The 13169-nt window shown below is 42.0% G+C and overlaps 1 protein-coding gene across 1 annotated transcript in view; it reads left to right on the plus strand.

The window, feature by feature from the left end:
- The first annotated feature begins 5061 nt into the window (after positions 1 to 5061).
- LOC110505676 (gamma-aminobutyric acid receptor subunit beta-1) overlaps positions 5062 to 13169 on the plus strand; it is a 54385-nt gene continuing 46277 nt past the window's right edge. The window contains exons 1-3 of the mRNA XM_021585057.2: positions 5062 to 5686; positions 5780 to 5871; positions 6002 to 6069. Coding sequence (XP_021440732.2) covers positions 5607 to 5686; positions 5780 to 5871; positions 6002 to 6069 — 240 coding nt within the window. The 5' untranslated portion in view covers positions 5062 to 5606. The remainder of the gene's footprint in view (positions 5687 to 5779; positions 5872 to 6001; positions 6070 to 13169) is intronic.

The following is a 13169-nucleotide window of genomic DNA, read 5'->3' on the forward strand; positions in this document are numbered from 1 at the left end:
ATGGTGTCTCTCTGCAGATTAGTTATTGAAAGGATAGAAGGCACTGACAGAAGCCATTATGAATTAGCCCTGTCAAAAATGTGCACATTGGCCTTCTCTGCAGCTGTTGTGATGACACTTACCACAGAGATGAAACCTAGCTGAGCAAATAATGCACATCATCAGCGCATCTCAGAGAAAATATAGCATCAATTACAGAGAGATAGCAAACAGTGCACTGCTTTATCCAATGATTCACTGAAGACCATCAATCTTGTACACATCCATTCTAGAAAAGGGGGTTAGTCTGGAGACACATGGTGTTTCCCATAAGAGCTGCAATGGAAAACCACAATGAAAAAACATTTGTCTTTTCAATCAGTTTTCATCATAATTTGACATGGTGAAAGGACACAAAGAGTCACAACCCAAGGACATAAAGATGTAACTTCGACTTGTAAGACCCTCTTAGCTCCATCTTTCTTTATTCCTGATATGAACAGCAAGTCTCATTATACACTTTTATTGGTCCATTTTCAGTGTGACATGAACAGTTACTGACATTCTTCTCGATTGTTATCTAGTCTTTGCTCAGAAATCAAGGGCAGGAGAGGGCAGATGCCCTGCTACTGTACTCTACAGTAGGTAGTGTACAGTAGTAGCAGAAGAAGAGGAGGAAAGTTAAACATGTCAGCATAATTGCATAATTAGGGTTGTATATACAGAATTGTTGTTTCTCCTGATTGCTGTTCTGTACTCTGTTTATTGACTACAATTCTAAGACATTAAGGTGACTCACAGATCCATGACTCAAACTGAAATCAAATCAACTGAGTCAGAGATTAGAAGAACAGAAAAAAAGGATCATAATACAACCATATTTTTTTTTATAAATGTTGTTTCTTGTTGAATATCACATTATCGTAGAGGTACATTGCAAGGCAACTGTTACACAAGTAACCCTGCATGGTGTAACGTTTACTTTTATCACAATCAGACATAATGAAGCAAATGGAACATGACTATTAGAAAATGTCTAGGAGCCCTTAGTTGACCTACAGTACTAACCAAATCTCAAGCTTAGAAAAGAACATGAATTGAAAGTGTATCAAATGATTTAATTAAAATGAGCTGTAGAGTCAGGAGCACTGAGTGTTAATGAAGGTGTGTGGCCCGTGCTAGGGCTCTGTGTTTTGATCGCGTCATATGACCTGGACTTTAACCTTCATTTTAAGCATTTTCCACAAATGAGAATTACACCAAAAATGAAAGCAATTGTCTGAGGATGGCGCTGGAGGATGGTGCTGCAGGATGGCGCTGCAGGATGGCGCTGGAGGATGGCGCTGCAGGATGGTGCTGAAGGATGGTGCTGGAGGATGGCGCTGCAGGATGGCGCTGCAGGATGGCGCTGGAGGATGGCGCTGCAGGATGGTGCTGCAGGATGGTGCTGGAGGATGGCGCTGCAGGATGGCGCTGCAGGATGGCGCTGGAGGATGGCGCTGCAGGATGGTGCTGCAGGATGGTGCTGGAGGATGGCGCTGCAGGATGGCGCTGCAGGATGGCGCTGGAGGATGGTGCTGCAGGATGGCGCTGCAGGATGGCGCTGGAGGATGGCGCTGGAGGATGGCGCTGGAGGATGGCGCTGCAGGATGGCGCTGCAGGATGGCGCTGGAGGATGGCGCTGCAGGATGGCGCTGCAGGATGGCGCTGCAGGATGGCGCTGGAGGATGGCGCTGGAGGATGGCGCTGCAGGATGGCGCTGCAGGATGGCGCTGCAGGATGGCGCTGCAGGATGGCGCGGGACCTTCTGAAATAAAAAGAAAGGGGAAAAGTTCAATGGAAAAGCTTTAAATAAAGGTTCAATCCATGTCATGTGACATGACCAACCAAAACACAGGGCCTTTCAGCCTCACAAAGGGCCATACATTTGAGTCATTTAGCAAACACTCTTATCCAGAGCAACTTACAGGAGCAATTAGGGTTAAGCGTCTTGCTCAAGGGCACATCATAGGTGGAATGGCCAAGAGGCTGCAGAACGGAGTGCTCGGGTTGGGGTGTAGGGTTTGAGCATAGCCTGAAGATAAGGAGGGGCAGTTCCTCTAGCTGCTCCGTAGGCTGGCAGCATGGGATGCGAACTTCGACTGGAAGCCAGTTGACTGTGCGGAGGAGCAGGGTGAAATGGGAGAACATGGGAACGTTGAACACCGGGCGGCTGCTACGTTCTGGATAAGTTGCAGGGGTTTGATGGCATAAGCAGGGAGCCAGCCAACAGAGAGATGCAGTAGTCTAGACGAGAGATGACAAGAGCCTGGATTAGAACCTGCGCCACATCATGTGTGAGGAAGGGTCATACACTACGGATGTTGTACACATACAGTACCAGTCAAAAGTTTGGACAAACCTACTCATTCCAGGGTTTTTCTTTATTTTTAGTAAGACATAAAAACTATGAAATAACACATATGGAATCATGTAGTAACCAAAACAGTTTTAAACTAATCCAAATATATTTTATATTTGAGATTCTTCAAAGTAGCCACTCTTTGCCTTGATGACAGCTTTGCAAACTCTTGGCATTCTCTCAAGCAGTTTCATAAGGTTACCTGGAATGCATTTCAATTAACAGGTGTGGCTTGTTAAAAATTCATTTGTGGAATTTCTTTCCTTCCTAATGCGTTTGAGCCAATCAGTTGTGTTGTGACAAGGCAGGGTGGTATACAGAAGATAGCCCTATTTGGTAAATGACCAAGTTCATCTTATGGCAAGAACAGCTCAAATAAGCAAAGAAAAACGACAGTCCATCATTTCTTTAAGACATGAAGGTCAGTCATTCCGTAAAATTTCAAGAACTTTGAAAGTATCTTCAGTCACAAAAACCATCAAGCGCTACGATGAAACTGCATCTCATGAGGACCACCACAGGAAAGGCAGACCCAGAGTTACCTCTGCTGCAGAGGATACATTCATTAAAGTTACCAGCCTCAGAAATTGCAGCCCAAACAAATGCGTCACAGAGTTCATGTAATATACACATCTCAACATCAACTGTTCAGAGGAGACTGCGTGAATCAGGCCTTCATGGTCGAATTGCTGAAAAGAAACCACTACTGAAGGACACCAATAAGAAGAACAGACTTGCTTGGGGCAAGAAACACGAGCAATGGACATTAGACCGGTGGAAATCTGTCCTTTTGTCTGATGAGTCCAAATTCGAGATTTTTGGTTCCAACCACCGTGTCTTTGTGAGACGCAGAGTAGGTGAACGGATGATCTCTGCATGTGTGGTTTTCACCGTGAAGCATGGATGAGAAGGTGTGGGGATGCTTTGCTGGTGACACTGTCAGTGATTTTTTTAGAATTCAAGACACACTTAACCAGCATGGCTACTACCACAGCATTCTGCAGCAATATGCAATTCATCTGGTTTGCACTTAGTGGGACTATCATTTGTTTTTCAACAGGACAATGACCCAAAACACACCTCCAGGCGGTTTAAGGGCTATTTGACCAAGAAGGAGGGTGATGGTGCTGCATCAGATGACCTGACCACAATAACCGACCTCAACCCAATTGAGATGGTTTGGGATGAGTTGGACCGCAGAGTGAAGGAAAAGCAGCCAATAAGTGCTCAGCATATATGGGAACTCCTTCAAGACTGTTGGAAAAGCATTCCACATGAAGCTGGTTGAGTGAATGCCAAGAGTGTGCAAAGCTGTCATCAAGGCAAATGGTGGCTACTTTGAAGAATATAAAATATATTTCGATTTGTTTTACACATTTTTTGGTTCCTACATGATTCCATATTTGTTATTTCTTAGTTTTGATGTCTTCACTATTTTTCTACAATGTAGAAAATAGTAAAAATAAATAAAAAACCCTTGAATGAGTAGGTGTGTCCGAACTTTTGACTGGTACTGTACAGTTTACAATAAACACACCAGGTCTGGCCAAGGTGCAGTCTACATCATGAAGAAAAACAAATAAGCTAACTGTGGACTACAGGAAACGGAGGGCCGAGCACACCCCCGTCCACACCACAGGGCTATAGTGGAGTGGGTCGAGAGCGTCAAGTTCCTCTGTGTCCACATCACTAAGGAATTATTGTGATCCACACACACCAACACAGTCATGAAGAAGGCACGACAACGCCTCTTCCCCCTCAGGAGGCTGAAAAGATTTGGCATGGGCCCTCAGATCCTCAAAAAATTCTACACAGCTGCACCATTGAGAGCATCTTGACTGGCTGCATCACCGCTTAGTATGGCAACTGCTTGGTATCCAACCACAAGGAACTAGAAAGGGTCATGCATACAGCCTAGTACATCACTGGGGCCTAGCTCCATGCTACCCACCAGGACCTCTATGCCAGGCAGTGTCAGTGGAAGATCATAAAGGTTGTCAAACACTCCAGCCACCCAAGTCATAGACTGTTCTCTCTGCTACCGCACAGCAAGCAGTACCGATGCACCAAGTCTGGAACCAACAGAACCCTGAACAGCTTCTACCCTCAAGCCATAAGACTAGTAAATAGTTTGTCTGGGTAACTATTGGTTAACTATTTAACTATCTGCATTGAACCTTTTTTCACTAACTATTTTGGCCCATTACACGCTGTTGCTACTGTTTATTATCTATCCTGTTTCCTAGTCACTTTATCCCTACCTATATGTACATATCTACCTCAATTACCTCAGTTCACACACCCACATACACACAGGGATACCCCCTTCACTAATCCAATATTTTGCCATGATAAATACGAGTTGTCATTTGATGGTGGCCAATTATCCACAAATCACCCATTTTCAATACACCACTAATTATGATTGAAATAATCATGTGGTCTAGCACATGGTGACCAGAAACAGCAATCGATTTGACAAATTAGTCAGAAGTCTGTCAATATCATCACTAGACATAGCAGAACGTGTATTATTATTAATTATGTGGTATATAGCACGTCATGCTGCTGCAAGGGACATTGCATAACCTATAGCGTATCTTATCTCCTTTCATTAATTATAGGTGCGGTTGCGATTTCTATGCGTTTTCTGGGTTTTTAACTAATTATTAACTTGTGCTGTAGCCCGTGACGCGTGGGGAATGCAATCTGCTGCGAGGGAGCTCAAGCGTCCAGGTACACCTCAGAAAATGCGCAGCTCCTCAGACGTGCTTGTGTTGCACGATGCCCCACATAGCGCTGACTAAAGGTGAACTGAGAGCCGTGTTCAATGCTTATTCTTTTAAGATCTTCAGTCGATCAACACGGGGAGACCTGCTTGATGCAAATCTGCTCCGGACACTGCTGTGTCTGCTGAAATGCTCGAATTAACCGGAGTGGATGGGATCTGCCTAGCATATTGATACCGTGCAGCTACTGCATGCATCCCGGCGCGGGCTTCTTGCGCCATCATCGACACCTCGGGTGAAACGCGAATAGCCTACCCATTTTATTTAAAAGCCACCGACATTTCTACGAAATAGCGTGGTTTTTGTGCAAATACAGTTTTGATGTTGGTAAAAAGACGCGCATGCGTTGGTCTTGGAATAATTGGACAGCCTGTGACTTAAGTAGGTAGCATTCCTTAAATCTTCGCTCAAAGTCATCTCTCTGATCAAAGTTAGTGATGTGCACGGCTTTGGACCGCGGACGTTGGGGGATTTTTTGTCTTTTCCTCATGGTCGCCATGGTCTGCGGCGCTCAAAGGTGAGATCCAACGGGTGTGATGTCTTGTTTCTGCCTGTCCCTTTGCAGTTTTTTATTAAGATTCTGAATCAATACCATATCTGTTTCCTTTAGCGCCAACGAGCAAAGCAACATGTCATTTGTGAAAGCGACCGTCGACAAACTGCTGAAGGGGTATGACATTCGTCTGAGGCCTGATTTTGGAGGTAAATACCTTTTTGGTGATGAAGTCTACCCAATGTTGGCTAATAACAAGTCGCATACAGATTCATTTATCGCGCCAGCGAGCTGTCTGATTAAAAAGCCACTGATACCTGTTTTACATGCGATTTAAAGGTGCCCCTGTGGACGTTGGCATGAGCATAGATATCGCCAGTATCGACATGGTTTCGGAAGTCAACATGGTAAGTAGCCTAGCCTACAAAATGTTTTTTTTAAAGGGAGATGTGCCTCGTGCAACACATGTTAGTGTGAGAACACAGAACACGTGATTACGGCTGTGGTAATTGTGTTCGTATTTGCGTGTTTCATACCACTGTCCTCTAGATGTAGTGATAAATCCTCGTATTATTGTCTTTGCCCTTGTTTGGCTACTAGTATAACGTTTTTCCTTTGACCAAAATGGTTCGCTGCATTTCAGCACCAAAGGAGAGCTACCGCAATGTGTGAAATCCAATCCATATGCAGAAACTTCCCTGTGGTGTCAGAACCACTAAAGTCAGAAAATTAATCGGGGGGGGGGGGGGGCGTTGGTGATGCACATGGATTTACAAGCGCGTACCTTACAGAATTGTGAGGTGTTAAAAATACACATTACGAGCTATGAAACGGTGAATTGACGAGGAGGAGACTAAAAAAATGGTGCTTGTTTGCTGCTTTGGCCTCAATGCAGTAATTACATAATGTTGTCAGTGACTCAACAAGGAGGCCCAGAAAAGCCAAATTGTGACGCTGAATGTGGGCACTTAGTGTGTGCATATGAGTATTGGCATGGTGCCAGTGATTGAGACAAATTCATTTATGCTTGGATCAACTTGCCTTAAAAAATAATAACAGCAGGCATGACTGTAAAGTGTGTGGCGAGGGAGAACATTTTTTTTCTACTCAGCTTCCAAGCAAACACTTGGTGTTTATGGAATGTCGGGTAGTTCAATCTTTTCATGATGCTACAGAAAACTGCAGTCTTTACAGTCATATTGCTCAGGGAGCTTTGGCATTCCCATTTTGATTGTAGAACCTTGGTCTGCAGAGATACAGTACCAGTCAAAAGTTTGGATACACCTTTTTCTTTATTTTTACTGTTTTCTACATTGTAGAATAATATCGAAGACATCAAAACTAAGAAATAACACATATGGAATCATGTAGTAACCAAAATAGTGTTAAACAAATCAAAATATATTTTAGATTTGAGATTTTTCAAAGTAGCCACCATTTGCCTTGATGACAGCTTTGCACACGCTTGGTGTTCTCTCAACCAGCTTCATGAGGAATGCTTTTCCAAACCATCTCAATTAGGTAGACATACTGGTTATGTACTGGCCATGTCCATTAAGTTTTTTTAAAATCACAAGTTAACACATACTGTAAATCTTGTCACGAGATAGCTTTATTGTTACTCTGAATAGGACGTACAGTGCATTTGGAAAGTATTCAGACTCCCTGATTTTTTCCCCCCACATTTAGTTACATTACATCCTTATATATATTAGAATATATTTTTTTATTTTATTACCTCATCAATCTATCCACGATACCCCATAAAGATAAAGCAAAACCGTTTTTTAATTTTTTTTAGCAAATGTATTAAAAAAAAGCTATAATAATACCTTATTACATAACTCTTTAGACCTGTTGCTATGATACTCAAAATTGAGCTCAGGTGCATCCTGTTTCCTTGATCATCCTTGAGATGTTTCTACAACTTGATTGGAGTCCACTTGTTGTAAATTCAATTGATCGGACATGATTTGAAAAGGCACACACCTGTCTATATAATGTCCCACAGTTGACAGTGCATGTGAGAGCAAAAACCAAGCCACGAGATCGAAGGAAATGTCGATTGTGTCGAGGCACAGATCTGGGAAGGGGTACCAAACAAATTATTCAGCATTGAAGATCCCCAAGAACACAGTAGTCTCCATCATTCTTAAATGGAAGAAATTTGGAACCACCAAGACTCTTCCTAGCGCTGGCCGCCCGGTCAAACTGAGCAATTAGGGGAAAAGGGCCTTGGTCAGAGAGGTGACCAAGAACCCGATGGTCACTCTGACAGAGCTCCAGAGTTCCTCTGTGGAGATGGGAGAACCTTCCAGAAGGACAACCATCTCTGCAGCACTCCATCAATCAGGCCTTTATGGTAGCGTGGCCAGACAGAAGCCACTCCTCAGTAAAAGGCACTTGACAGCCTGCTTGGAGTTTGCCAAAAGGCACCTAAAGGACACTCAGACCATGAGAACAAGATTCTCTTATCTGATGAAACCAAGATTGAACTCTTTGGCCTGAATGCCAAGCGCCACGTCTGGAGGAACCCAGGCATAGCTCATCACCTGGGCAATACCAGTGAAGCTTGGTGGCAGCATCATGCTGTGGGGATGGTTTTTCAGCGGCAGGGACTGGAAGACTAGTCAGGATTGAGGGAAAGATTAACAGAGCAAAGTACAGGGAGATCCTTGATGAAAACCTGCTTCAGAGCGCTCAGGACATCAGACATCAGACTGGTTCACCTTCCAACAGGACAAGAACAGCACACAGCCAAGGCAACACAGGAGTGGCTTCGGCACAAGTCTCTGAATGTCCTTGAGAGGCCCAGCCAGAGCCCGAACTTTAACCTGATCGAACATCTCTGGAGAGACCTGAAAATAGCTGTGCAGCAACGCTAACCGCCCACCTGACAGAGCTTCAGAGAAGAATGGGAGATACTCCACAAATACAGCTGTGCCAAGCTTGTAGTGTCATACTCATGAAGACTTGAGACTGTAATCACTGCCAAAGGTGCTTCAACAATGTACTGAGTAAAGTGTCTGAATACTTATCGAAATGTGATCTTTTCTTTTTTTTTTTTGCAAAGAAATCTAAAAAACAGTTTTTTCTTTGCCGCTATGGGTTTTTGTGTGTAGACTGAGGGAAAAAACGATGTAATACATTTTAGAGTAAGGCTGTAATGTAACAAAATGTGGGGAAAAATGAAGGGGTCTGAATACTTTTCGAATGCACTGTAAATTAGTGACGCTATACACACTGGAACTCATGTTTTGGTAACAGTATAATAACTCCTATAATAAAGTATTTATAATAGATTAGTAAATAGTTTATTCATCATTTGTTAATCATTACTCCCAAATGTGTGCATGTTAGTAACCTAGTTATTCACACATTATAAACAAACTTTAAAGTATTTAATATTGATTCATGAGATTTTTAATATAGGTCCTTATAAACCTTATAAACCATTAGTTGCATATTTTTGTATGGACTCATCTAAAGTGTGGGCTATTCATACTTTATAAATGTTTGAGTGACCGGTGTAATTTCTCGCAAAAAGATGGACATGCCATTGGTTGACATTCCAGCATTACCTGATGCTCCGTAAGGTCTCAAAATGGCCCCTAGAACATATCAATGGTAACAGTATAAGGACACAACACAGGACATTAAATGAATTATATAGAACATTTTATCCCAAAACAGTCACACTGTTGTAATAGTGTGATGTGTAACTTCAGACACACTATGCTGAGTAAAATAACATTTTTAACCCAGAAATGCTAACATAAGTGTTTCTTGGCAGTGACTTTTCTACCAAGAAATTGCAGTCACTCGTTAGAGCATTCTAATATCGGTTAACCCAGATCTAAAATATTGCATAATTTGGTCAGCTGCATGATTCAATTCTGGGTCCATATGTGATAGAAATTGGGAGTTCCGGTTTGCGATTGTCGAAATAATCAGTGATGTACGTCGAAATAATAGTGACGAAAAGCAAAACACCGGAACTACTGCTGCTCGTTATCCTGCGCATTCCATCCTGTCGCAACTGATGAATCGGTTTACACAACAGATTAATTAAGAGCAGTCCATAGACTGCTTACAAGGTAAGGAAAAAAAATATCTGAATACATTATTTCACTCGACGATCATATTAAGTTTATAGAGTTACTACCTTTTAAAGGTCCAGTGAAGGTGCGTGTGAAAATACATGTAACATTTCTACCTCATCAAGGGAGACATAACCACCAGTGCACACAAATAGTCTGCAAATCATAACTGCAGGAAAATCGGGTTAGCCAAAAACACTACAATAACTCATGTAAAAAGGCTAAACATTTGTCCAATGTTCATCATTGGTCGGGTCCCGAAGATTCTCATCTCTATAGTTCTTTCAAACACACACACATGGTATTCAAAACTGTCTCTCAAACACCCATAATGAATCAAGGTTTTTGATTGGTGAACATTTTTAGTTCAATAATGATAATTCCAAAGTAATAAATGTAATATATCTGTAATGGATTATTGTATCTGGTTTCAACACCATTGATCACATATGAACAACAGACTATTTGCACGTTGACATACAAAATAATTTTGACTTACTGTAGTATCTGTGTTTCCAGTCATTCAACTGGCTATTGAGTATCAATGACATTGCCTTCAAACATTCCACATTTCTATATTTTTGGTTGTCTGAAACCCATTCATCCAAAGAAATGGTTCCGTTACTGAGCAGTCTACTACTGAGTTATTTGTGACATCTGATAGTAGAGTGCCGGCAGTAGTTTTTCACATGTGAGCTGCCCTTCCGAAATTGCCTTTTATTCTTGGGTAGTAAAAGGCTTCATTAAATTGGAAGTCACAGGCTTGCACCTGAACAAATCCTTTTACGTTCATAGCGTTCATACATAAGTCATTTCCACATGATATACTGAATTTGTCAAGTAAATATAGACAGAGTTTGTGGAGTCAATGATGTGCTGTCATCGTGAGCCAAGGTTATGAATTGTTTATTAGGTTGAATTCCTACAGACAAAATCCCCTCTTGGAAAATGGAAGGTGCTTCTTTCTTTGAGCCGGGCCCAGAGGACTTCTGATTGGAAAGCCTAACAGCCTGGACGGGTCATTGATTGTGCCTCTGTGGCCTCTTCCCGGTTTAGCATTTTAATGTGTATGCGACTGGGAAGCTGGAAGGGTTTTTATGCTCTGTCTGATAGAGACATTTGGCACCGGCTCTCCTTGAGAAAGGCCACACCGAAACATTGGTCATACTGGTCACAATATAAATATCCATCAATAAATTGATTATATACTATACCTATTTCATTTTACCAGGTAAGGTGACTGAGAACATGTTCTCATTTGCAGCAACGACCTGGGGAATAGTTACAGGGGAGAGGAGGGGGATGAATGAGCCAATTGTAAACTGGGGATTATTAGGTGACCGTGATGGTTTTTGAGGGCCAGATTCGGAATTTAGCCAGGACACCGGGGTTAACACCCCTACTCTTCCGATAAGTGCCATGGGATCGTTAATGACCTCAGAGAGTCAGGACACCCGTTTAACGTCCCATCCGAAAGACGACACCCTACACAGGGCAGTGTCCCCAATCACCGCCGTGGGGCATTGGGATATTTTTTTAGACCAGAGGAAAGAGTGCCTCCTACTGGCCCTCCAACACCACTTCCCATCCAGGAACTGACCAGTACCAACCCTGCTTAGCTTCAGAAGCAAGCCAGCAGTGGTATGCAGGGTGGTATGCTGCTGGCATTACATGTACTTCGCACCCTGATTCAGCAACATCACTGTCACCCAATAGACTTTTTGGGGGCAAGCACTGCAGTTTTCATGACAAACTACGTGATACGGAGATTGACTGTATTGGATGTTGGCATCTAGAAAGGGTTCTGAATGTACAACCTTGTGTTTTTTGTGCATCACACATCGCAAAACCACACCATAGTTTTGGGTTTTGAGGGTGGTTACTACGGAATAACTGAGTGGCAATTACATTTGTATAAGAACCAGTTGCAAAGTGTACAAACAAATGCAGGGGCAGCACCCTGATTGTGGCTTAATTAAAAGGCCAAATTATAGCTCTTCTGGGTTAAGCTAAGAGCTGTGTGATCATCTGTGCTTTTTTTGGACCTGTTCTCATCTGATGGCAAGATTTCCCCCCTCTCTCAATTTCTCTCCAACTCGCTTTGGCTTGTATTGTTATCAACAGGAAGTTTATTTTGAGATCAGATTATGTGCTGTTGATAATGCATATGGCGTTTGTTGTATGGTCAGTCACGTCTGTAAAATTGATCAAATACATCTGTGATCTTTCCTGGTTAAATAAAGATTGTGAATAAATACCTGACTTCCACTCGACTACCATACTGTAGCATATTTGCACACACACTTACTCCACCAAACATGCCACCAGGTTTTTTTTTTACAGTCCCCAAATCCAGAGCAAATTGAAGAAAGTGTACAGTAGTATAGAGAGCCATTATTACACAACTCTATTATTTTTCAAATGAACAACAAACCTGGTTTTAAAAAACAGATAATGCCTCTCCCCTATTTGACCAGGTCCCAGTTTATTTATAATGCACTGTTTAGGTGTAAACTTTTAAGCGTTTGATGCTCTAAAGGATAGAAGATGTGTTTTTTTTTTTGTAGTTATGAAAATGGACGTTGCTCAGTCATAAAGGATGTCCCTCTTAATGAAACTCCTTTTCTTCCACTTTTGTCAAATTCTCTGCAGACTTCACACCCCATTAGCTTTTTGTTAAAGCTCCTCAGCTAAAGCCGCTTGCCTATCCCTGACGGATGCCAATGTGCTTCTTTGGTCTAACCTAAAGTGAAATACACTTGTGATAGATTAGCAAAATAAAAATTTAGAGGAGCAAGACACAGCTGACTAAGATTATGATTTTATTCAAATAGCTCTTTGGAAAGACTCCATTTTGAACAAAAAAGGACATGCCTTTTGTGATCCGCAAAGGCAAGTGAGCCAATTAACAGCCAAATAATGTTACAGGTAAAAGTATATATTATGTGAGCTAATCATGGTTTGGAAGAGCAGTTTACACATGCAATAAAATATGTTGTATACGGGTTATGGGGACATCATTAAGAGACAGTAAATGTGTTGATTTTATTATTAGAAGGTTGATCGGCTGCTTACTATCTAACCCTAGAAAGTTGAATGCTCAGCATGTATATAAGAAAATGGGCCAAAATGCATCACAAGTGCCGAATACGAACTAAAATAGATATTTACACATCCATCTTAAAAGCACCCAGCCTAGCCTACATAGACTAGCTAAGTGCACATGACTTGTATGTTAGCGTTGAGTTCAGATACTCTGATGCCAACAGTGGTACTGTAGTATTTTCTTATAATGCTAGTACTGTTAGTTTGCTACACTGAGATTCTTCCAAGAGATTTAATGCTAGCCTCAGCATGACAATTCCAGGCAAAAACGGGTTTTAATTGTATTCTTACCAAATATCACA

Source organism: Oncorhynchus mykiss, chromosome 25, assembly GCF_013265735.2.
Source record: "Oncorhynchus mykiss isolate Arlee chromosome 25, USDA_OmykA_1.1, whole genome shotgun sequence".
Taxonomy (NCBI): Eukaryota; Metazoa; Chordata; class Actinopteri; order Salmoniformes; family Salmonidae; genus Oncorhynchus; species Oncorhynchus mykiss.